This window comes from Manacus candei, unplaced genomic scaffold, assembly GCF_025592945.1.
Source record: "Manacus candei isolate 608988 ecotype Guabito, Panama unplaced genomic scaffold, ASM2559294v1 h1tg000023l, whole genome shotgun sequence".
NCBI lineage: Eukaryota > Metazoa > Chordata > Aves > Passeriformes > Pipridae > Manacus > Manacus candei.
The window spans coordinates 1,561,020-1,587,718 of NW_026138071.1; the positions used below are offsets into that span (position 1 = coordinate 1,561,020).

The window sequence follows — 26,699 nt, forward strand, 5'->3', positions numbered from 1 at the left end:
AAGTCTGCCTTTTTTTTAAGTGGGAAATGTTAATGTTTCACTTGGAAGTCCTTGGAACTTTTCCCTGATTCTTCAAACACGAACATGTTAGCTCTCAAACAGAATCCAGTGCCAATGAAGGCGTCTCTGTCAAGAGTCAGTGAAATTTCCCGAAATTCATTGCTACCATCATTGAAGCCTTTAATCAAAATACTACATCAGAAACTTGGCAAGAAGCAAAATAAACAGTTCTGTCATCCCTTCAACTTTCTTTTCCCATTTGTTGCTTTTGAGGATGAAATCCACTTGGATGCAAAAGAAACAAAAATGAAAGCTAGCTGAAAAGGTTTTTTACTGGTTTGTTTGGTTTTGGTTTGGTTTTTCTTTCTTTATACGAGTCTTTTCCTTTAAAACAGCCAACCTGATTTCACACTTTGTTGTCATGCCCAGGCCTGGGAAGTAGGAGTAGCAGCTCAGCAGCAGCTGCTTAGGGGTCATGAAGCAGCTCCCTTAAGTGCAAGGTAACTCATTACACCTGTGAACTGCTCTGCATGAGCTGATTTGTGCAGCTCACTAAGGTACCTTCAGTAGGAGTTGATATTTTGTGATCCTCTGGACAGGCTTGATTAAATAAGAAGAGATGGAGTTGGCCAGACCGTGTCTTTGCTGAATTTCCTAGAACAGATAAAAACAGCAGTCAGTCATGGAAAACTATTAATCCCCTGCCAGACAGAACCACCCATAACTAATTTTAGCTAATTTTAGCTGTGGATCCCTACATTTCTACATTTAGTTTTTTAAACTTTCTTTAAGCTCCCATGCTTAAAGTGTGGTTTCAGAGGCTGGCAATAAACTGCAGAGTCCCCCTAGGGCCACTTAAACTGCAGGGTCCCTCTGCAAGTCAAGCTGAGGCTCTGCTGAATAAAACTGCACAGGCTTCGATTTAAATATAACTTACCTGTCATGTCATCTGGTTTCCCCTAGCTATGAAGGCTGAAAGCAGAGTCTTAACATTCAATTAAAATGAAGTGACATTAAATTAAATTGCATGCGTAGGGTGTAATTTAGCTGTCTAAACATAGTCATCTAGTACCATCTGAGAGCCCTGGGTAGCTGAAATATCCCCATGTGAGTAACAGGTCTGACACAGTGCTGACAGACCCATGCTATTCTGAGGTGGCACGTGGGTCCCAGGAGATACCTTTATGATACCTGTGACAGCACTGAATACTTCTGTTTCGCCATCTGAACCTCAACCAAAATGTCTGGGTTGATCAGTGTGATGTGCTCATGAATTTCTGCAGACATTACAGACAGGCACTTGGTGAGGTCTGCAAAGGGCTCAGCTGCCTCCCTCCAACAGATTCCAGGGCAAGTTAGGAGCTCCTGAAAATCCTACAGCACCCTAATGCACATATTTAGCCGTCTAAAAGACCTCAAACTCATTCCCTACAGAGGCAGATTTTCTGCTGAAATAGAACAGGTTGGAAACCCTTCTGTCTCCACCAAGCCCTGGGTATACCTCCCCTTGCTCCTGGACATCAGGAAATCCACAGTTCCTAAGGGAGCAGGTGAGGAAGGGGAATGGGACTTATCTCCAGATGCTGAAGGGTAAATTTGAGACTGTAAAGGGAAGAAGGTACAGAAAAGGAAGGGGAAAGAGCTGCCAAGAACAGAGATTTTCTTTCTGTATACAGTCTGATTTTCTGCTGAGTACTAGGGAGGTTACTGCTTCTTTTTAGCCCCAATGTTTATCTGTATGATGGGATGCAAAAATACCCACTTTTCACACCGTGTGCCTTTTTTTTTTTCTAAGCAGATGAGTTTTTTAAAAAAAATATCTCTGGTGCCATGAACAAGACCCAAAAGGGAAGGGGCTCTGTTTGGGGGTTAATGGAGTTTGCATGAAGCTGAGTCATGGCTGGCTTCACACAGGAACTGAGCCTGCAGAGCACATGGCTGGGACTCAATTTGTAACTGCAGGAGCCAGCAAGACCTCAGCCACGTCTGTGAACTTCCTGGAGCTGGCAAAGTACACTTGTTTTTGTAGGATCCAAGTAACCAAGTTAGCACTACTCCTTCCTGACAGCTCTCTGAACAGCAGGGCATCTCTCAGTAAGATGCCTCCCCTTTGGGCATTCCTTGCTCTGTCAGGATGCTCCCTGGTCAGACTGTGTGGAGACACAGTGGATTGGTGGAGTGTCCCTGCTGTAGCAACAGCACTGCTACATGGCAATCAGACAAGTACACTGCTGGGAAGGGCCATTCTCCCTGCAGCTCCTCCCTCTGGTCCCTGAAGCGTGGGAGTAAGATGACAGCCTGCTGGAGTGTGTCTTGGGTTGGCTTTGTAACAGCTGGAGAGATCTGGACTTACTCTGGGTGGAGATGGAAGTGAGAAAGGTCTGTGCAGGGTAGAGCCCAGCAGTGCAGACATGTCTCACACACCTCTGGGGACAGGGAGCACAGAGGTGTCTGAGCTTTGCAGCAGCTGCCAGGTTTCAGAAGCAAGCTGACCACAGGCTCTGTGCTCTCTACTTTGCCCTGCTTGTTTAAAGCAAGCTTGGCTCACGTTATAGTCCATCACCATGGCTCACCACCAGACACAATTTTAGTTGTTCCTTGGGGGGTAAAATGTCCCAAAGGCCTGGAAGAAATGAAGATATTTGACAGGCACTGTGTGCTGGTACTTGTGTATTGCAAACCAGATGAGCTGCAGAGCAGGATCAACGTGTAGTCTTGAGGCAATGACAGAATCCCAGACAAGCACCAAAAATATCCTCTGCGTAGGGCAGCACAGGACCCTCAGAAGTCCTTGGATGGACAACATTGAGACAGGAATACTTAAATATAATGTCATACCATCAGGACTGCTGAATTTGCCATGAAGTAGTGACTAAGTGCCTAGATTTTGTATCAAATGTCTAAAGAGATTCACAAATTTAGATGTCATCTAATTGTGTACAGTTGGTTGGTAGGAGGACAAACTGCATCCTGAACTGGATGTACAGACCAAAGATTTGGTAAGTAGACCATTTCAGCACTAAAACTCTCATGAGACATTTAGGTTTTGTGATGCATGACACAAATCTGATGAGCAATTTCAGAAAAAATACTAGTAAGCAGAAGCTGAGACCCTGGTTGTGCTTCTGCTCATTTCCTAAGGGACACTCCAGATCAGTGGAGAAACTGTTCAAGAACCACCACCCATGCATAAGCACAATGCTCTGCAGTGCTACCAAAGTCAAGGAGCATGTTCCATGCTGGTCATGCAAGTCAAAAGTGCCCTGAAGCTTCTTGAATATCATCTTTTCCAAGATTTAAAGAAAAAAATGTTTAAAATAGCAGAAGCATGTAGGTGACTGAACCAAACTCTTCCCGAGGACCAAAGCTTGCTCAAATAACAGACACTAAAATCAACTTGATCCCCTCAATAACATGCTGATTTCCACCAACTCGAGAGCTAACGTATGTCGGTAATAAAAAAAAAAAATCTTGCTAGCCTGAAGTTTATGGTATTACAAATATTAAAAATTGCTAAACATGGTAGGCATCATTTATCTTTGAAACTACTGAATAAAGTTTTAAGAAATTCTCAGATAATGAACAAGACAAATACAAAAAGCAAAAGAACCAAATTAATGTCTACTGCAGTTATATCAGAATAAGCACATTAGTTTCATTCCCTATGCAATTTTCAGCTCATATAACCATACCAACAACTTCTGAATTTTATAAACAGAGCATGATCTGTAGGGAGGGAAGACAGTAGTCTTAATCCTTCATTAAAGATAAACTAGGCAAGTTTCATAATTGAGAGTTAGTGCATAGTTTTCCACCTGCCTCAGCTGGTCTAGTAAAAGAAACTGCTTTTATCTACATACATGGCTTCACTTGTACCCTTAGAACATCCCACCTCTCATAGCAACACTAGTAGTTCATGGTTTCCAATAAGATATGTCACTTGTCTTTGCTCCTTCTCCTAATTAGCTAATCCTTGCAGTGAGCCCTGAAGCTGCAAGTTTTCCACAGTTCAAGCAGGTTACTGGGACTGCTTGTTTTCAACTCAAAGGTGTCTTTCTATGACAGTTTATGCAATTTGAGGGGTTGTATACTTCTGATCTTCAAGCAAACTTCTTACTAAGGGTGTTATTCAAAATAATTCACTCTCATCATCAGGGTGTTTTGGGAAATTCCAAGTTCTACCTGGAACAAAAGAACCAGCCATTTCCTCTGTATTCCTTGTACCAGACTGTCCTGTGCTGTCACTGAAACACTGCCTCTCCAAGATCAAGATAAGAAGGATCTACAGGTACTTTGCATTACTTTAGTCACTCAGATTGGGTGACTCCTTGGAGATTTTTGGGGGGCATAGTCATCTTTCTCTTTTTGCACAGGTGTCACTGGGTATAGCCCAGCACCGATGAAAAGCAAACATCTCCCCTTGCAAAACAGCAGAGGATGACACAGGAATATTCACTACTAAGGAACATCATTGAGGTTTCCAGCCCATATAGAGAGCTGGAGTGGAAAAGCTTAGCAGAGAAAACAGTTTTACTTGTGCAAAAAGCACTGACGGACACCTAGGGCAGCTCACAACCCTCCACGAGTCACCGACCAGTATGAACCATTCAACAGGCTCAAGCGCCATCTCCTGGAAAATTCCTTTCAGTTCCATTCTGCTTTTGGACCATTTGGTAACAAGGCAAAAACCAAGGCAAACGAAAAAGTTGTTCATCACTTTTCTTCTGGCTCATTTGAGACCTTTCATTGTCGAGCGTGATTGAAATGCTACAACCATTGGCACATACAGACCCCAGAGGAGCTGATTTATGTCAGCTGCCAACCACATCACAGCTTGGATCCTGCTGAGTGGTTACATTTGCAAACAGATTTTCAGTGCTTTGGGAAAGAGGTCTTAGCACTGCTTTTTTTCAGAGAGGCAACTAATTAAAACTATAAGGTAGCAGACGAATATGGCAGAATGGATAAGGTTCCAAAAATAAGAGGAAGAGCTTAGTTTAAACGTACTCAAAAACGTTAACAATTTTCTCAGCCTACAAAATTGGGATTGGAGCCTAAAAATGTTTCTCACCAGGTGTAGTGCTTGTTAGGAACATAGTCTAATTGCAGTCAATGGAGTTTCTTACCAGCATGATGAAGCAAATCTGTAATAGGCTGGGTAAAATTTGCTGAACAGGAAGACAGAATCTTGTTTTGGACTGAGGGATTTCAGATCATAAAACATAATAGAATCTGCCTTACCAATAAACCCAGAAATAGAGAGTACATCTAAACCAGATTTTTAGAAAGGATTTGGTCTGAAAAAAGCATAAAAGTTCCCATAAGAATTCAAACCACCTTGCCACACTGATGAAGATCAGACATCACACCACAGCCTCTCAGTTTTCACAGCATGTGATATTTGCAGTGGAATGAAAACCCCAATACCAAGGCACAGAAATGAACCCACTGCTCAGATGTAAAGGAGGTGTTTCGGCTACACTAGGTGTATGGAAGGAAAATGGCAATGGCTGCTTACATCAAAGAAAGTCCCTGCATGTTCCAGGATGAGCTGGTTGGAGTCAGGCTTGTTTTTGCAGTAGGTGACATACATCTGAAATTTATCTGCCTGTGAAAACAAACATCAAGGGAAATGCAAGATCATCTATTTCTCTGTTCCCGCAGTCTTTTATTAAGGCTTACCAGGATAAATAAAGGCGACAACACCCTCTCACACACCCACTCCCCATCAAGGAACACAAGAATTGTAAATTAGGAACAGAAGATTTTAAAGTTCATACCTTACCTGAGCAGTTCTGAGGGCTATGAGAGGCTTTCTTTAACAAGTATAACAGAGAGAAAGCCTAAAACTTTAATCCAGATATAAAGTAATTTCTAAGAGCTGTAATGATGTTACACAGATTGTATCCAAGAGTCTGCAGGTCTCAAAACCATGAAGTGTTGACTCTATCACCTACTTGAAGATAAAGCCAGTGTAGAAACTATGGGCAAGAGACTCACCTGGCTTAACCTAGCTCGAGCCAACATTATTTACTTGAAAATTGTGACACCTGGCCTAGAGATGCCTTTCCTACCTTGGCTCATACTTAAGTGGCTCAAATTTTATGTTGTGCTAGGAGTGTTTTGCATTTTATTTCCTAATTTATTTACCTTTAAGAGGAAATAAAAAGCAATTGTGCACTCCCACCTCATATTGCTGTACTCTGGTCTCAAGAAGAGGCAGGCAAATAAAAGAGGAGGATGGCTTCCTTTTATTACTATTGCATTTTTTTATTCCAGGTATCTAAACAACAGGACCATGCAATTGGGCAAGCAATTGCATGTATGTCTGTAACCATACCCACAGCTCCGGACATTCACTATTGCTGAGATGATACTGTAGTGTCTTAAAAGTACCATGAAGATTTTGCACAGAATGATGCACATTTTGCATATAAATGCATCCATTTTTTCTAAATATGTAACCTCTTCTTTGTAAACAATATTCCTGAATCCATTTCATCAATAGTTGTGACATGTTTTTAAATTAAAAGCCCATTTGAAATCATCCAAACATGCTCAGTTTTTTGATAGGTGAAATTATTCCATCATTACTCTTAAAACACTAATTCCTAGCTTTGAAATATGAATAAAACCATCAAAGTAAACACGAAGATGGCTGGCTTGACTGGTAAATATTTTGAAAAGAGAATAGCTTTCATACAGATAAATCACTGTAGCCAAATCCCAGAGCTTCCTACACCCACAGAGATTCTTAGCATCAAGATTTCAAAGTCCTATTGGAAATCATCCTGGCATTGGGTAATGGAATGAGAGAGCACGGTGGCTCAGAAATTTGACATTAATTTCTGGAGAAAAACATTGATAACACATGTTATTCATGCCTTTGTAAAGTTCTCTTGGCATGACTAAAATTCTTTAGGGAAGGTATATTAAGATTTTTAATGTCTGTCCTCCTATGGCCTTTCACAGGGAAATGAATGTAAACCCCAAACACAGGTTTTGTTTGATCAATTCCTGTTAAACAGAAACCAGCAGAGGCAGAAGCTGTGCTGGTCCGTGCAGGACAAGGAGAGAGGCTCTGAAAGCCTTCACACTGTTCAGGAGAGGGGTTATGGGAGGAACCTTTCATCCAGAGACAGGAGAAGGACAAAGCAGTTGTAGTTCTAGACTAGCTCCCCATCTCACATATCACCAAGGACATAACCCTTGCACCTATTCCCAGCTTGTTTCCATCTGTGCTGCAGGAATTAATGTGAATAAATAATGAGAAGAAGCAGCCTCATTACCCAGGTGACGAAGCAGTGGCCCACGTCCTCAGGCAGTTGTTCATATTTCTCTAGCTCTTTTAAAAAAATGCTGAAAGAGGAAGACACCAGTAATTAGTTACACTCAAATACCCAGGAGATGCAGAATGACCAATGAGTTAATCAGTACTAATGATCAATGCTTGTATCTTGATTATGAGGCTAATCAAGCATCCTGCCAGTGCAAAAAGTGTCTCTTGCCAAGGTGTGCTTTGGTTTTGAGTACAGTCATGCCTGACTCCTCTAGAAAGGAAAAGATGGCAATCCCTAGTAGAGAGTCAGTGTGTCCAGGGCTGCAAAGTGATAATCAAGAACATGAATCTTCAAAGAGTTGTTGTGTAGTGGTTCAGAGGAAGAACAAAAAGAGAAGCCCAAGGCTGCCAGCTGTCCATCACTGAACTCAGCACACTGGACAAAGGACAATAATTCGAAAAAACTCAACATTCACAGGTAAGTAGTAAACTCCCAAAATACAAATTTTTTAATCAACTTTCTCCCAACAACTTGTACCACAAAGTGACATCTCTGTTTGCAGACAGAGCCCTGTCCAATGCCTGGGTGGAAAGAGAAATGTGAAACAGAGGCTGCAGAAGAAGCAGCAAGTGAATATGCTGTTTCCCCAACTGACAAAATCATCAGGATTGGAAGAGACTTTCAAGATCATCCAGTCTGACCATTGACCCAGCAGCACCATAATCACCCCTAAGCCATATCCCCAAGTGCCACATCCAGACACCTCTTGAACACTTCCAGAGATGGTGACTCCACCACCTCCCTTAGCAACTTATTTCAATGCCTGACCACTCATTCAGTGATTTTTTTTTTTCTAATGCCTCACCTGAACTTCCCCTGGCACAACTTAAGGCCATTTTCTCTCATCGCTTCACCTGACATACAGCAGAAGAGATCGACCTCCACCTTCCTACAACCTCCTCTCAGGTAGTTGTAGAGAACAATGAGGTCCCCCCCGAGTCTCCTCTCCTCCAGACTAAACAACCCCAGTTTCTTCAGCTGCTACTCCTAAGACATGTTTTCTGGACCCTTCACCAGACATCTTTGTTGTCCTTCTTTGGACATGGATTCTGAATCAGTCTGGAAGATGCTTTAACATCACCAGCCAAAGGAGAAGGCTGTGGAGGACACTGGTAGAGGTGACAGAGGGGAAATTTATTTTAGTATTGTTACAAGTTTTATAGGAAAAAGGATTATGCAGAAGCAGCAGGCTGAAGGAGGAGATGTCAGAGAAAGGAGAAATGACAGCAGCGAGGAGCTGTGGGGCATGACTGAGGGTTGAAGGGATGGCAGCTGGGAACAGAGGAAAGTCAAAAAGGAGAGCAATCTGATGGCATCAGTTAGGGTCATCAAAACAAAAATATAGCACCACAGAGTGAGGGCAAGTGGGCTGGCAATTGGGTGACCCTAACATAGTTTTAAATGGGAGGAGACTATTCGCCTCTATGACAGGGAATTTTTTTGGGGGCTGGAAGTCAATTTTAATGCAATATGTAGTTTATATCTGCTCTCCTGCTATGCTTTGAAGCTACTTGCACAGAAGCATGCGTATGGCAGGCTCTGCTGGACCATATTTATGTGTATGTGATAATACATTTGTCTGGCTGAAGCACTTAAGATCTCCCATAACTTGACCAGGGAAGGATTTCCTGATTTGTTTTCAAAACCATTTACATTTTGACATGTAACCTGAAGACAGATTTGGAATTCAGATTGAACTTGTGGGATTCAGCGCCCCTAAATGTTAAGTTTATAATTGCAGTTACATTCACATTATAGCATGGAAACAATGCCCTCTAAGCTGATGTGGTATGCAGTCTTATCTTAATAAAATGGAGTACTGTTAGTTACAGATTAAATATAGAAAGTCTCCAAGAAGTAGCAGGAAAGCTACTTATTAACCCAGCTCATGCCATCAATTTCATTTTTTGCCCTTCATGTTTTCCAGGATCATATTTTTGACAGGCAAGAGTCCAGACTAGATCTAGTGCTGTGAGATGGAAAACATGTATAGGACGGCAAAGCATTGGTATCCTCTGACTTTAATATTGTTAATCAGCTGAAGGCGAAGTTGCAAATCATTTTTGTAAAAGAAACAAAACAAGAAATCAAACATTATTTTACAAATCTGGATGAATTACTTTACACTCCTGTGTGCATTGTACTGTAGGTGTTCTCTGCAGACACTGCAGAAATACACAAGTGCCTATACGTGCCCTTGGTTTCCTTAGTCATTAAACATTAACAGAACTGTTAGGAAAACCTACTTGTTATGAAAGTCATATATCTCCTGAATATTGCCAAAGATGATGTGTTCTTTATTGAGGATCCCAGCTGGTATTTCTTCCACTCCACTTGTCATTTCCCAAAGGTAAGTCTGGAAGGCACCAGAAATTCTTAGAGTAAATGCAGTGAAAAAAATAGATCTCCCTGGTTTATTGCCAAGGGCACAGTCTGACAAGGGTACTGTGTACTTTGAGATTAAACAAAGAAGCTAAGAAAACCCAAATTTTCCAGTGTTACAGAAAGGTCTCCAGAGAAATTCGAAGTGCTGACACTTAGAAGTTTTCTGAGGAAAAAGCAGAAACAAGTCAACAACACCAGTCTTTGCTGTCCACCTGATGGTGTTCAAATACTGCAGGTAGAAACAGCTGAAAGATAGGCCAGATTTGCCACTTCAGGATCCTTAGATACATAAAAATCTCTTTCTGATTGCAGGAATAAGAAAGCTGAAAGATTTCACTGAAATACACTCTTTTTGTTGCCTTGAATATCACTGATCCTTTCAGGAACACCCTGCTGTACAGTTAGGCCAGGTATTTGAGTGTGCAAATCTGGATCTTTCTCTAGCATAAGAGTGAGTATTCAAAGGAATAGATTAGAATTCTTACAAAAATGCTCCATGAATCCATTAAAAAAAAGAAAAATAAACCAACAAGCTTGGCCAATCAAGGCACACTGAGGTGCTTGTGGAGGTGCAGACACAGCCAAGAGTGGAGAGAACAGGGCACAGTCCTACCAGTGGGAAACAAGCTCCCATTGCTGCCCACCCAGCTCCCACTCCCAGCAGGATGTGGCTCTGCAGCAAACCACCAATGGTGGTACCTTCACACAGAGCCCTGCCAAGATCAGCCTGTGCAGTAAAGTGAACATCACCACTGCAAAGGATAACACGTGCTCCCAGGGAATACTGGGGAATTCCCGCGCTGTAACTTACCTCTAAACATTCATGTAAATCTCTGACATAAGCTTTTTCTGTCTGAAGCAGCTCAGCCATAATGAATCTGAAAAAAATAAAGTATTTTAGGTGTTTGGGGCATTATAAGCATTTGTACAGTGAACAGAAAAACATCCTCCTGTTGTCTTAGTAAATACAGGCATTTCCACCCTAGACCTTCAGCTGCCTTACTTTGCATCTTTCAGCTCTATGACTGAAAAACCACTTCATATCCCAGTCTCTTGAAGGGCTTTTATTTTCTAAATATCTTTTCTGCATAAAATCTTACTAAGTTGTATTTCTGCAGCCCCGAGTTGGGATTTACTGTCTACGTGCCCATCCTTAATAACCAACTGATTCTCAAATTTTTTTTCCCCAGGAGTAAGGACTTGAGATTCACCAAAACACTTGGACCTTTGCTGACAGTCAGTGGTAAGCCACCCTAAAACTTGACCTTCTGTGGCAATACAGATGGATTTTGGGAGACATCACCTCAAAGTTGAAGTGCCCAATGTTTTGAAAATATGCCACAGGCAGACCAAGAGTAATGACATTTCCTAAAGCAGAAATGGTTTCTTATCAAAGTTAGGCACTATAGTGACGATTTCAGAGGGCTGAGAAGGACTACATATACAAATACTTTCCAAATATTCTTGCACAAAAATCAAGACAAAATACTTTGAAAATATATTGGATTTAGATTTAAGTACAACAAGCACTCTTCAAGTATTTCCTCTAGTATGAACTATTCCAGGTCTCTCAGTTTTATACTGACTGAAATTTGAACCTAAACTTCAAGTGTCACTGAAACCCTGTTAACTCCTCTAGTCGTCACTGAAGTTAAAATAATACTTAGACATCTAAACATGTTTTTATTTTTTCCTGTTCGTTTTACTTTTCACATAAAGCCAGGATATCAGGGTTAATCCAAGTGCTTGACTCACTGCTTTTCCTTTCCAAAAGTAACTACTGATTAAACCCAAAAGAAATTCAATGTGTATCTTCTGAAATTCTCTGTCCTACAAGTAACAACTTCCATCCTACATATGCAGAGTTATCTCAGTAGCTTTGCAACTGGAAGGAATTATAGGACTGTCTGTCAGTTCTGGTCATGCAAATATTGTAGAATCACTCTTTATCAGATAATGTGCCGTGGCAGGCTGTGAGCATTTGGGACATACTCTTTCTTTCTGGCTGACTTCCTTTTTTCTTCATTGACTTCATGATTTGCATCTCTCAGCTTTACCTCCCGGTCTGAAAGACTTGCTGGAATAATATCTAGTTCTAGGTCTTTGTTATCCTAGGAAAAAAAAAGTACAGATTTTAAATTCATTGCAATCCTACTGTTGAGCAAAGTGCAGCATGTTCATGAGATCAAATGGGTAAGAAGGGACAAAAGTAAGATCATCTCAAAAAGAAGGAAACTCCGAGAGAAGTAGAACTACCGTGAGAAGGAGAAGAAGGTGAGAGAGACATCTTAAAAATGTCAACTATGATATTCACTGTAGTCTTCACTGTTACTCCTATCTAGGAATAGGTATCGATGAAAAATGTCTATATTTTACCTTACTCTTTCATATCTAAATTAGTTGCCTCATGTGGGACTTCCTAAATAATAGCCTGATAAAGTAGAGAACCTTGCAGAGACAATCCCAACTTTCAGTGGTCATTTACCATGAAAATACCTTTCCAGGCTGTGGTTAGTAACTCTGTGTAAACCACAGACCCTGCAAGGAACAGTACATTTAAAGCATCTGAGGGTGTGAAGGAATTTATTCCTCTTTCTGACACTTAATTTTGAAGAATCATTTTCTGAAAGGTTTTTAAGCATTTCTGCTTCTGGCACTCCCCCTTAATACTATGGGCAGGGAACAGCAAGAGGTTCTATTTTTTGTTTCTCTTGTGTGCTCTGTGTCACCTAAAATAGCTCAGAGGTGAGGCTGAGGATCAGATTTTTATGTTAGTTAAAGGATGAGAGAATGGAAACTTACAGGCAAAATTTGAGTTAAACTCAAAATAATGGTGCGGGATCAGGATTTATGGTTTATACTAAAATTAACATAGACTTTTATTCAAATAATGTGCTTCCCCTCCTTCCCAAGAGCTGTTATGGTCTCCTGGAAAATAGTGCAAACACTTGTTTAGAAAGTCTTTCTGATCTCCATCTGCCTCCTCTTCATATCATTGATCTGCCACAGCGAGAAGTTTTCTCTTCAGGGGCAGTTCTGAGCTTGGCTGGGTAGGCTGGCTGAGCTTTAAGTGTTTCTAATGGGTACACGAAAACCTGCACCATTCATACCACAGCCTTCACCTTCCCCTATGACTTTCAGCTTTGGTATAAAACCCCAGCAGGACATGGTCTTACTGTACCTCTGTATTGATTCCAAGGGCTTTTTCCAGGGAGTAGCGGTATTTCCCCATCCTGAGAGAGAAGTCCCGGTAGCGTTTGTCAACAGTGGTGACCCACTTCCTAATTTCAGTGGCGTGTATATGTCCTTTTTCTACAAAGCTGTCGGCCAGCTGGATGAGGAGCTTCACTTTCTCCTTTGTTTGCTGCCCAAAAGAAGGTCCTTGATTATGTTGAATTATTTCCTTTGCTTTTAATTTACACAGCAATCAAAAGCAGCTCGCAATTTTTTTTATACGTCATTAAAGGTTGTCTGTGCTTCATCTTATATGGAATCAGACACTTGAAAACTTTGCCCAGTAAAACTTAAAGACATTTTTATAAGGACACTTATGACGCTGCAGAAAATAGAAAAAATCAAGATTTTGAAACCATGCACATACAGACAAAGAAGACATGCTGGAAGTTAGACATGCCTCCTTCCTATAACCAAAAGCTTATTTTTTTGTGAGCCTTGGAGCAGAAGACAGGATTAAAAAATCATGCCTCATAAAACACACCAAATTACTCTGAGTCTATACCTGGGTCATTCTGCAGATCTGTGTAGGCAAGTCATTAATACACTTATTAGCCCAAGAAGTGATTTTGAGTCAGTACTACTTTGTTTCAAAACCAAACAGAATTTAAATCCAAATTCATGGTCTACTATAAAAGCCTCCATCAGTATTTTAGTTCCAGTTAGAACATTACCAACTAAAAGATGCCTGAACTCCAAAAGATACATTGAGCCCCCAAACCTTCCAGAGGTCTTTTCTATTCCCGTTATGCTCTCAATATCCCATAGTTATGATGGTTTTCCATGTTGAGGAACTTTGTGCGAAATTGGCACAAGGAACCTAGTTATAAACTTTAGCTCCAATTCCAAGTCTATCCCAGGAAGTGAGGTACTGGCAAGTTTCTTTTCAGATGAGGAGGACTTTCCACCATGCCTAAAGCAAGATATGCTGTCAGGTACTTGTCATCAGTAATTTGGCCACAAATGCATGTCACACCAAAAATATCTAGCAGATTTCAAACCCAAAACTAAATTCAAGAAATTTCACCACCATAATAAATTAACAGCTGAATCAGAGGTCATCCTAACAAACTGAGTATCTAAGCAAGGGTAGGTATGGAGATGTAAAAATCTGATTTCCTGTCATATTTAAAGTGTGTTTCATTCCCAAAGGCTACTAGTGTTTCTGCATTCCAAATAATTGGTTTGGCCAGAAAGTTATTTGTATCAGGAAGGCTTTCAGTTACAGCTTAATTTGAGTATAACATCAGTCTGGGAATGACATGCATTTACCAGATTGCACATGGCAGTGAAAGTGTCCTAGGTCAGCAGTAGGAAAGTGATTTATGACAGCCCTAGGGAGCAAGACTAGATGTGTCACTGTAAGGAGCAGCCAGTAATGGTTAATAGGAACAAGGTATAAAAATCAATCCGAGGGTAAGTCGAGAGCTGAAATAGTTTTGAAACTTCAGGATGAATGTGGATTATTCTGATAAAAATTAAATTATGGAAATTATGAACTGGAATATAATTTCAGGTGGACTAATTATGGGTGGTTAGAGTTCAGAATTAGTTAAAAGAGTGTTGTACATGTCCCTGTCTGATAAAATTAACTTCCATCCACTGCTAATTGTCTAACACTTTCAGAAACATGCAAGCTAAGCGAAAAGAAGGAGACAAGAACACCACAAAGCCTGTGAATCAAACCCATGGAAGCATGGACAGCCTAATGAGGAATTTAAGGATTACAGAAGATCAATTTCAGGACACAGTGAAATACAGCTACATAATACCAAAGCCATGGTCTTCCTGCAGTCTGACTTTGCAATTTACATCCTTATCAGTGACTGTTAATACTCCCGTGGATTCACTGTCTACAAATTACTTATGGTTTGAATTAATTTGCCTGAAGCAGATCCAATCACCATTCCTCCGTAAACCCCACCAGATTTCCCAGAATTGCTCCATATAAATGAATAGATTCTTGGTAATGCAGTTTTCTATTCAAAAATGTTCACCCCAGAGTTTTAAAACTCATCTATTTCAAGTACTTTGTTGGGATCAGCAGATTATTTCTAATGAGACAAATGATCATCTGTGAGCAACACAGCTGGAATAAGTGAAGCAAATTGTAGTCCCAATGACAGAAGAAAGAGGCCAGGAATCCAACATGACCTTGGATGTGTTCAGAACAATTATGTGCTGTATACCATTCTGGAATGATTGTCTGATGATGGAATTAGGGTATGTCTCATTAGGTTGCTCGGTATACAAATGAACTTCTTCTTCCTTATGATCAGAATAAAAATTCTCTGTAACCAGTACTGACCAAGGTGGAAAAAACCTCCATTTTATGTCTGTGTCTTACTAAAAATGAAAGATCACAGTTCTCAAAAGACGTTTATCTTCTGGGCTGGGAATGTTAGAAGGAAAATATAAAATCAAGAGAATATTACTAGAGATTTGAGGCATTGAAACAGAACCATAAGTACAGACTGAAGTAGATTGCATAATTAGATTAAAATCACTGTTTACCTTGGCAGGTACTCTGAATTCCCCATATTCCTTCAGGAGTTCCTGAGTTTCTTCTGCTGATTCCCCTGTGGAGTTGTGAGTAGAGAGGTAATATTCGCCTGTTTCTTGGATCCAGTCTAAGGCCTGTGAACATCAAAAACAATCAAAGGAAAAACAAAACAAATAGTCTTTGTATTTCAAGAACTAATGCTCTGGCAAAAAAACCCCCAAACCTGCCAAATAAAGGATAGCAAACCCATTGGGACTTAATACTGTGTCTACTAAAATACTTTCTAGGAGCATGCATAAAGAAAAAAGTAATGAAAGCAGGTGGGAAAGGATACATGAAGATCTCTATGTTTTCTAGGACAAAAAGGAGTGTAGGGAATTCTACCTGTATACAGATAAATCTTCACACAGATAGTTTTCTCATTCAGTAATAGCTCCATAAAACAAGTTTGCTCTTATATTTATTTTCAAAAAAATGAACAAATACAGAAATTAATCCGAGGTAGCAAAAATACTGAGTTTTGTTGTTCAGTTTTGGTATTATCTTTAGTTGTATTTTAAAAAAAAATCTCTATTAGTCACATTTTCAATAGTTACAGTGTTTAAATATGTTTAAATACAACTTGAGATTGCAACAGGAACCCCACACAGAGGCACTACATAGATAACAGGACATATTTACATGCTGCCAGGAGAGAAAGGCAAAGTGGGGTTTTTACACTACCTGCTTGGCACTGCGCTCAAAGACAACGTATTGTTGGCACTGATCTAATCGCCGCTTCTTCAGGGTCCAGAAGTGAAGGACCCGGTTCTCCCTCTGCAACAGCTCGCTCAGAATGGCTATAGGGCAAAGGAAAACACCTGCATGACTAGTGATTCTTTGAGTGCATACAGAAATAAGCCATAAAAAGCTGAATTTAATCCCTCTGCCAAGTGCACACATTCCCGAGAGCAAGAGTGCCCAATATCGTACTTCTTAAAAACGAGCATTGATTCAAAGGGGCTGCTTTAAAACCAAACCAACAACAACAAACCAAACAAATCACACACTCAAAAAACCAACACAAAGAAAGTATAGTTTGCAGGAGGATTATCCGGTAAAGGAAAAGATGCTAGGATAAAGTTTGGGATTTACTCCAGTAAATACAGCAGGTTATATGATTTCTAGTCCTTTTGTTCTCTTCTGTTACTTATTTCAGGAGTCAGGTACCAGGTGACATAGGAGAAGTTGTTCTTTTACTGCCTCATCTGTTGCTCTGGCCAGAGGCTACTCAGCACTTGGCACCAAAGCCTATTCTGCCATTAGAGCTCTGGTCATGACTGAATTTAATTCAGACCTGAGCCCCTAGTTTGGTAAGATTTCTTTACAGCTGTGCTGCCTGGAGACCCTCTGTGTGCTCCCCATGCAGCTACTCCTGGGCTGTGATTTTGGGCTGAGGTCTGTCATTGGTCCTCTAAACTGCTTTCTATGTGGTGGGGATGGGACAGACACACAGATTTAGGAGGAGATTTGCAGGAGATTTGCTACTCCTTTGAGTCTAGGACACCTGTGTTCTCCTTCAAAACCGCTTCAAAAGAGCACAGACAGACTGTATCAACTTGATAAATGGGTGTCATTTAACTCTTGAAAAAGCACCATGGGTTTAACCAAAAAGACAACATGGAGAGAATGCAAGAGATTTATACTATATGGCTAACACAAACCTTAGTTAAACTTCAGTTTTTCTATTTAAACTGAGCTGAGTCATGTGTCATCCATGGCTATGGATGGAGCTCAGGTGAGGCAGCCCCTGCCTCTGCCCCACAGCAGAGCAGCCCCCAGAGGGGGCTCGGGCACAGACAGCCCGGACAGCATCTGCACCCTGGTCTATTGGCACAATGAGGCAGGTTCTTAACCCCTTACAGTGACTCAGGGTCATTTACTGCACCTCTTATTAACCTCTCCCACCCTAAGACCTTTCTGAATATATTTATATTTACTGCTTATGTATCAACACAGGTGGCAAACAGATTTGGATGTATCCCTCCCCATGTGCAAGTGTGATGCTGACTACGGTCAAAAAATTTGTAATACTGAAGTTAATTGCAAAACCTGGCCTAGTCCCTGCTGAGGACATTGAGAACTTGATCTGAGTGACAAAGGCAACTTGGACCTTGTTGTAGGTGCTCTAGATCAGGTCTCTGCATCAATGGTTTATTCTGAATAAAATTAATTTTTACTCCATATTAATAACTTTGCATTGGAAGCACAATAAATATCCTAATAGATGATGCTTTTATTCTAAACTGAAGTGTCCACTTCAAACATTTTCTGTGGATAGAGTCACCAGGCACAAGAACTACGTATTTGGCTTAGAAAGGGACTGGTATACAAGCTGATTTTTACATAAGCAAATAATTTCAAACAAGCTCAACGAGGAACACTCACAAGCTTATATCAGGTGCACATTTAAGGTCTTGCTGAGTCAGGGCTTGATTAGCTTTCCCATGATTTTCAACTGTAAGGAACAAATGTCCATAACAATGCCAAGCATTTGACACAGCAGTGGGTGAACAAAGTCATCTTGACATTGAAGGACTGGTATTGAGAGAAAGGAAAATAACCTCTTCAGTAGCACCAATTTCATTTTCTGTTTATAACCAAAGTTCCTATCCCTTCCACATATATAATGACTGCACTGCTTTTAACCTGTAGCTTTCTGCAGCTTCTAAGGAAGCCAGTAATAATATCAAAAATGCTTTATTTCTGCAGAATTATTTTGTTCATTCCTATCTGTACCTCAGAGCATTTCTTGCCACAGATTAACAACTGATTATTAAACAGAAGAATAGAAGAATTTCAGACATTTCAGATGTATCATCTGATTGTAAATGCTGATTTTTTGACCAAAAGAAAATAAGTGCAGGTGGGTACTTTTGCTGGTGATTGTTAGATGTAGTAGGACATCAAACAGAATTCCAGGGACAAAATAATAGGAGATCCATCCTATGGACAAACTAGTTTGGGGTTCATTATTTTCCAGTGCTCAGCAGCAACAGGATGCATCCAGACTGTGTATTTGATATATGCTTATTTGTTTATGCATTTTTAGATATTGAGGCAAAATAGTGTCTGATGATCTCAGCTAACAATCTGCATGATGGGGGCTGGTGCAGTGTCCCTTCCACAAACTCTTCTGACAAGAGAAGCCTGTGCTTCAAACACCTTTTCTATTTCCCCCATTACCACCTGCAGCAGCCAGTTCTGTGTAAGAACTCCCGCCTGGCACAGGAGGGATCCCTTCTAAAGGTGTCAGGCACAGGCATCATTTAGTGATGGTATATGGCAAAACTTAGGGTGCCTTCTCAGCATGTGCACAGACTTTGGGATGAGCAGACAGCAGAGGGGGAAGCAAACAAAACCTTCAGTGCTGTCACTGCACCAATGCACCAACCTTTCACTTGCTGCTCAGGCCCTCTGGTATGGCTTGCTACTCCAGGCATGCTGACATTGTTCCTGTGGATGTACTTCAGGAATACCTCGGCGTTCCTTCGGGCCAGTGTACAGGCCTAAGAAAAACAGTCCCCACCAAAAAGAATCAGTAAGGATGAGCAAAGAAAGCAAAAGGCACCCAAGGGAGTTCTCTGCTTATTTTGCAGGGAGAAGTTCTCTTTCATCTGGGAGGATGAGACCTTCAGCTGAGTCAATAAACTCAGCTAATAAACTAACAGCCTCATAAATGTATTACAACATAAGTAATTTTCAATATAATGGCTCATTTTATACATTAAGGGAATTAATGACAATAATAAAACAACTGGTTGTAAAGAACTGGTACCTCACACATTTTCAGTCTAACCAAACCTAACCCATCTCTCAAGAAAAGTACTAATTGTTTCAAAAAACGTACAATCTAGAGGCATAATTTCTTAAGCCTGGACAGCAAGCGTAGTTTCATGCTGTGTACCAGTTTTAGTGGAAGGTGAAAGGCTGGCTGACAGTTCACTTGTCAGCCTGTCAGCTGCACAGTTCTTACAAAGCAGCACCTGGAAGGCAGGAAGAAATCTCTGTCTCCGTCCTAGTGCTGCCTTGCAGAGACACGGTTGCTTCAGTTGTTATTAGTTCTTCAGTTATTGGCTTGGAGGACACAATTTGAAATGCTGGATGGTTTGTATAAGCCAACACCAAAATAATGAGTAATAGCTGTCATTTATAATGCAATTTTGAGAATTCTAACTTCGAACCAGCACAACAAGAAGCATTCTGCCAGTGCAATGCAAATACCACCCAAACAGTCCCGGTGACATCTCTCTGAAATAGGCACTGATGATAAAGCTTATTACCCCTGCTATAACAAAGTAAAACTGGCCTGGGATTTATACAGCCAGCCAGTAGCTGAACTGGAATTACACTTCAGAACCTCCTCTCAAACTTACCTGCTCTAACACTGCTCTAACCTGTCAACTTAATGAAGAGTTTTCCTGATTTATTAAAGAACTAAAACAAGACCTTGAGAAAAGCCTCCTTCTGCTCCAGATGTTTGCTGATCAGAGGGATGACATGGTCTATCTCAGCTGCTGGTCCAAGTTTATCTCGACCTCCACACCAGTCTTCATCCCGTCTGTATTCTTGCTCCAAACTCTCTAATACACTGCAGACCTGAAACACATCCAGAGCACAGTAATTCAGTTATCTACAATCTAAACAGGAGGAGCATGTTCAGTAAAAGTCTATGACCAATGACATTTCAAATCTAAATGTTTTGTGCTAATGGGCCACAGCATGGGGATACCTGGGTATAAAACAGGCCCTGGACAGAATGATCTAGCAGTTCTTCTTACCCACAGGGATCTCTACTGTTTGGGATAAAATTTATCTGCTTTAAGGCTGCTGATAAATCATTCTTCTCTTCTAATAGATAATGGGGGGCGGAGTACAAAGGTTGAATCAAGGCAGAGATCAGTCCAGACCCAGTGGATCCTTCAGGAAACAATCCCTATTATAGAAGAATGCTTTGGATGTGTTTAAATCCTACCTAAGTCAAGAGACTTAGCACATACTTAAAGAAAAACACATGTTTAAATACTTTCCTGAAGCTGGAATTAATTCTGTTTGCCTGCATGGTAGTTGCTCCCTATACAGCTTTTGTAAAGACTGATTGAAACCAATAAATATTAAATTAGTGTCACAGCCTAGGTGGATGCAGATGTTCCACTCTACAGGGCTCACAAATGTATCTTCTATGTTGGTAGAATAGTAGGAATGAGGTAAATAAACCAACACATCCTGGAAATTATGCAGTGGCCTCAGACAAAGCTGAGTCTTTTGTGCTGCGGATCCTGAAAATACTCTCAGTGGCTCGTGGAGGCACTGGAAAAACTGCAGAAGTTTTCCAGAACATTTGGAACTTTCCCCTTCTTTCCCAGAGGGCTCTTCCTACACAGTCCCCTGCTGAGATGACTCAAGATCCAGTCAGTTATTGCTAGGGATCCAGCTAACCATGTTCATCCTTTTTTTGCTTACTCCTGCAACTTTCATAGGAACACAGTTTTAATTCAGATGGCCCCACATGATTAAGAGCACAGTCTGGAGTCCAGCATCACCCACCATTCCAGAGAACATCAAAGTCCATTTTAAAACTGGTGAGTTAAAGTGAAATGATCAACTGATCCTGCTGCCAGGCTTGTGCACTATGCATTATGCAAGGACATTATGCATTTGGCAATCTAAAATCATCTTGTTTGGACGCAAACCAGCATTCACTCTCGAACATTTATTGGAGAGCAAGTAACCCTTGTGTTATTTAGGCATAGAAAAGCATTTGCATTTTACTTCTTGAAAACCTTGACATTCTATTGGACTTTGGTGACTTAATGAAAGTAAATGGACTGCCTAGGATCCACACCTTTCCATAAAGAATCATCCCTGCACGTATAAATATCCTCTCTCTGTTAGGATGATGAGAGAAGCGAATGTAAAGTGGGCTGTCAATGAAGTCAGAGAGAAACTGGGCTATTTGAAAGCCAGGGCTTCACCACTAACATCAAGAACATAATATGCTTGGGGAAGACAGGCGTGAAAAAGTTCAGCTGGATGTGACAGCCTCTCCACCCTTTTAGCTGTTTTTTCTAGATACTCAGAGAATTCAGGATCCAGTAAATCATTCAATCCATTGTCATCCAGTCAGGGAGCAGACCCTTAAGGACTGTAGATCACTTGTGTAGCCCAAGAGAGGATGACAGAGTACTTGCAGCAGTGAGTTCATGAGCATTTAAGGACTGAACGGTCTTTGCTCTAAACATTTGCTGAATAGACACAACTTATGAATGAACTGGTGGGCACTACAGTGTATGTTTGTCTATGACTTGGAAACAGGAAGAGAGACTGAATTGATAAATTACTGGCTATGCATGTTTTGGCCAGGACATTTAACTGTCTAATGCTTTAATGAATCCCTCAATGGTTTTCATTTCTCACAAAGCTCCATCAGCAGTAATTCATTTTGATCTTGAATTCATCAGGGACTGTAAATCTGTTTGAAACTCTTCAGAGCGAAAGACATTCATTATAAGGAATTAATTCATTTTAATCTTAAAAATGCATTAAACAAATGACACCAAAAAGTGGCCCAAGGATCATCAACAGCCTGATGTTAAGGAAAAACAAGTTATTTCCCTAATAACATATTTAGTTGTGTTAAAAATCTCATCAAGTCCGGTTCTCTAATTGAGGAACTAACTGTGTGATGATAATAACAACAGAAAATGTCATGGCAATCGCTGCTGCCCTTTGTGTAAAACCACAGGTTCCTGCAATGTCCGTGCTAACACCAACTGCCTGACTGCAGTGAATTATATCAGGCAAGGCTATTCGAGTAGCCACACTGAGGCACTAATTCTCACTGACTACAGTAGAAATGGCACCTGTTTGTGCAAGGGATGAATAATCCCACCATACCAGCAGCCAACTGGAAGTTGTTTTAAAATTCATGACCACCTGGAATGTTAACATACAATGGGTTACTGCTGTAATTATCTGTGTTGCAGGTGGATTTAAGAGAAATCCCTTTGCATATTGGCATCTTTTTCAGCATGGTGGTGTTTAACTACTAGTGAAAACATTGGCTAGTACTGCTCACAAAGTAACAAGCAGTTACTGCAAGCAGTTCTCAAGTAAAAGCAGATTTATATTCCTCAAAATTAAGTTTGATATCATGAGAACTTTAAACAAAAATGGTGGGATTTCAAAAATTATTGCTGTTTGAAAGTGGAAAAAACTCCAAAGAAACAACTTCAAGAATTACATTGCTTCACTGAAAATTTTAAGATGAAAGTTATTACAAACCACTTGCTGCTTTTCTTTTGTCCATGTTTTCTTTGTTTGCCATTGTTTGGTTTTTTTTTCCCTGGGGGGTTGTGCTTTGTCTGGTTTGGGTTTTTTTGTTACAATACTTGCCAAAGAAAGAATTTAGACTGGTTCAGAAATAGGTTTGCTATGGCCCAGATACAACACTGCTCACCTGCTCAGAGGTTTTATAGAAGGCCACCGAGGCATTGACAAGTTTGAGCCTGTCCTCCATCTTCAGCATCAGCTGTTGCCAGTGCAGGGCCACCTTCTCAGCACACTCTCTGATAGCATCGGCATCGTAATGTCCAGCCTGGAGCAACACTTCGGCTTTCTGCTGGACCTGCAGGGCACTCTGGTGTGTCTTCTGTAAGGAAGTGGCATGAAAGAGGGACTGTGTATGAGGGGAGGAAAGAGAGGTCGTACAGATGTGCCAGATGTATGGTAGAAAGGTGAGGCGAGGCGTGAGCATGGAGATGCGAGAGAGTGAAATATTTTCAGGGTTACCTTCAGTTAACAGTTACTTTCTGCAAAGCATTTTAGTTTCAATTATTCACACATATTTGCAACACAGTATTAGAGCTTGGAACACATAAGCACTGCTAAGATGGGTTAGCTCCACTGATCAGCTACTGCTCCTTGGGCAACCTGGGGTGGGGTTCCTGGTGGGTCCATTTTGTCATCCCAGAGCAGGTAGCTGTTGTGCTGAGCTCTCACCCAGCCTCAGTGCTGACTGCATGCCACACAATCTGCAGATCCAAAAGTGAACCCTAACGAGGAGTTGGCAAACTATGGGCCTAATCACCTTAATTTGACTGTTGCCAGGCAATTTACCTGGCAGCAGCAGCTTTACTTGTGTGTTGTAATTGTCCTGTCCACAGGATACAAAACATCTATACCAGAAGATATGGAGATGTCTTACTAAGGTGCATGAACTACACCACAAAGATACATTTCTGAAAGTCAGTTCACTCACATTAGAGACTAGACTGTGCTACCTTTAAGGTCAGAACTGGGGAGGGTCAAACCATTTTCTCCACCGTTCCTCAATTTATTCAGTGGCCACTTTACAGGTAGGACTGAATTCCTGACTGCCCCATTCCCCAGCCTGTACCAGCTCCCCTCAGAATTACCAAGTGGTGGCTAAACTTCCGTCTGTGGCCTGCTGAAAGTAAAATAGCCCCAGTCCCTTCAAAGCCTCTTGAGTAACTGTGTTCAGACATAGTTTAGTCCAGTATTTGATTTTAATCTTCTGAACAGAAGCTCTAAAATCTCTCAAAGACTCCTCTGTGCTACATCCCATTTGTAACTGCCACTGACAAATTCTCATGTGATACTTTTATGATCTAGTCCTTGAACCTGGAAAGAAGCTTGAAATCATCTAGTAATACACTGATGAATACTGCAATGTAGAGAAAGCTATTAGCAAAAAGTAAGCATTAATACTTGGCAGAAACACTTAGGAAGATGTTCAAGAACAACTGGTTAAATTTAATATCCAGCTGCTTTACTGATGTTAGAATTGTAATACTTGTTTTAAATAGACTTAAAGGATTTCAACTGAAAATCAATTCCACATCTAGAATGCCTTTAGAGAACGGCCTACCCTGTGTGCTTTGCTGATCTCTTCCCCATGTTGAGCTTTAAACATTTTAAATATTTAATCTAGTGTTTTCTCCCTTCAAAAACTTATTTTCCCCTTACTGTGGTGTAACCCTCTTCTCCCTCTGTGATTTGCATTTACCACCAAGTACAAGCACTTCCCCGATGGCAGCAAGCTGTGATAACTCAGCCAGTGGGTGTCTTGTTCCCCGCTGCTGTCTGGTGGTGGCTGCCAAGATGTGGTCAGCACAGCTTGGTACCAGCCAGCTCACACAGAATTGACAGAAAACTTCTTCCTTTTCCTTTAGGAGCTGCAGCAGCTACTCCTTCCTTACTGTGAATGGAGTTGGATCCAAATAGATCATTAGCTAAGATTTAAACTCTATACTTACTAGCAACACTAGGATGTATATTGACTTATTCCAAGTTTACCAGTAGACATTCCCCCCTCCTTCTTCCCCCTGCCCCCCTCACACAGTCAGGCATCTCTTTGAATTTCCATAGTTTCCTAGTTTAATGTTTGGCTTAGTTTTCAAATATATAGGGATTCTGCAGCTTGTTCTTTGCTCTGTAAGTAGCTAACAATTAACATAATTTGGGAAGCACATACACCTTGTTAAACAGGAATGGGAGAAAGCAATGGAACCTCTTTCTAGCAGCTGAAGTGAGCACACCCTGTGAGTGTAGGGTTTGTTTGTACTGACAGAGATACATGAAGTACTGAGCTTAACTATAAATATTATAGTGCCCTACTCAGGGGAGTCCTTAGCCCTCCACTGCTTTCTCATTCAAAGGAAAGCAGCTCAAATCAGGTGTTATTCCTCCTGCCAAGTCCTGGCCCTGTAAGTGAGGCAAATGGGTTGGCTCACAACCAGTTTTCAAGGGCCAGGTCAAAGATGTGTTGTTACTCCAGAGCAAGAAGGGGCAAAAGCAGTTTAGCAGGCAATTCTGAAAAATTGCCTCTCTTGCCTCTTTGTCAAACTTATTTGAGGATGAGAGTTTGAATGAGTTTCTTTTCTGCTGTCCACAAAAGGAGAGCTGAATGAAAATGATCTAGTGTGAGAGCATTATCCAGTAACAAAGATATTCATAAATGAATGCTGTGAAATGACCTGCAAACTGTGGATGTGGGAAGAAACGGACTTCACAAACTTTTCCCATTTCAGATCACTTTGTGAATTTCAATGTTATTTTGTTATCAAAGAAATTACCAGGAGATGTGTGAGCGTTATTTTCATGAATGGAAAGGCTGATATCTGACAGCAGAAAAATTAGCTGCAGGTTATAAATAATTATTTCACTATTAGCCTCTGGCTACATTATCAGTTTGATATAAGTTGATTTTCTAAAGTTTTTATTCCTCCCCTTCCTTCAAGCAAGCAATGATCGATGCTCAAGAGATAACCTTTTGTATGATGTTCACCTGGGAAGGAGAAACAAAGTTAACTCCTTGGTGTTACCTCTATGGCCAGCTGAAACTGCTCATGCTCTCGCTGGAGCTGCTCAGCTTCAGAGAGGGAGCTCGCGTTGACAAGGCTTGCATTCAGCATTGATTCCCCATTCCTGATCCAGCCAAGCACCTGTAAAGAAAGGATATGCTTATGGAAAGGTTGCTTCAGTACTAAGGTTTATGTAGTCACAGATCAGAAAATGCTTCAGGCTGGGTGAACAACCATGTGTTTTGCCCACTGTGGTCTCATGTTGAATCTGGGAGCAGAAAGAAATCCTAGGATAAGAATGACCTACGTTTTTACTGGCAAAGATCTTACTGAAGAAGTTATTGCCTGAAGAATTAAACTTCCAAAGTATTTACATGGATATTTAGATAGCAAAGGGCACTCATTTCCAAGGTTTGATCACAAAAGTGAATGTTCCCCTCAAATACCTCACAGCAAAACCACAAATCATAATGAGGGAGATTTGAATTTAAACAAAGATATCTCTCTCTTTTTCAAATTTCCAACTGGCATCATAGATGTTGCAACACCTTTCTGCCCCCCTTGTCTGTATTTCTTTTACACAAAAGTCAGAGCTTAGGGGTGAGGATGAAGAAGGCACAGATGGTTTCATCTAGCATAGAGTTAATATGCAGTTGGAGTTCCACCTGCACGCAGAGCTAGGAATAAATATCAGGTCCTGCATTTTGTATTTAATCAAGAGACTTTACTTCAGAGATGTTCAGATTATTTGTAGACATGCAAACCATGCTGTAATGACTGCAGAATCAAATCCTAAATATACATAATTAATCTATCAAGCTTGTACTCATGCATTTAAGCAGCAGCATTTTCTGCCTTTTTAAGATACATGTT

General features: G+C 40.8%; 1 protein-coding gene across 16 annotated transcripts in view; it reads right to left on the reverse strand.

Annotated features, from left to right (window-relative positions):
• The window catches only part of KALRN (kalirin RhoGEF kinase), a 505,663-nt gene that overhangs the window by 139,357 nt on the left and 339,607 nt on the right, over positions 1-26,699 (reverse strand). For 15 of the 16 annotated variants that reach the window (XR_007904562.1, XR_007904561.1, XR_007904560.1 and 12 more), the window contains 13 exons: positions 25,848-25,967; positions 22,961-23,179; positions 19,951-20,100; positions 18,896-19,010; positions 16,186-16,301; positions 15,474-15,596; positions 12,907-13,089; positions 11,718-11,836; positions 10,537-10,603; positions 9,587-9,696; positions 7,290-7,359; positions 5,519-5,608; positions 562-654 (listed from right to left, as the gene is read on the reverse strand). Coding sequence is in view for 13 of the 16 variants with exons in the window: in XM_051787529.1 (XP_051643489.1) it covers positions 562-654; positions 5,519-5,608; positions 7,290-7,359; positions 9,587-9,696; positions 10,537-10,603; positions 11,718-11,836; positions 12,907-13,089; positions 15,474-15,596; positions 16,186-16,301; positions 18,896-19,010; positions 19,951-20,100; positions 22,961-23,179; positions 25,848-25,967 (1,575 nt within the window). In the remaining 3 variants the exon portion in view is untranslated. The remainder of the gene's footprint in view (positions 1-561; positions 655-5,518; positions 5,609-7,289; positions 7,360-9,586; positions 9,697-10,536; positions 10,604-11,717; positions 11,837-12,906; positions 13,090-15,473; positions 15,597-16,185; positions 16,302-18,895; positions 19,011-19,950; positions 20,101-22,960; positions 23,180-25,847; positions 25,968-26,699) is intronic. The other variant, XM_051787530.1, reaches the window with a different exon arrangement.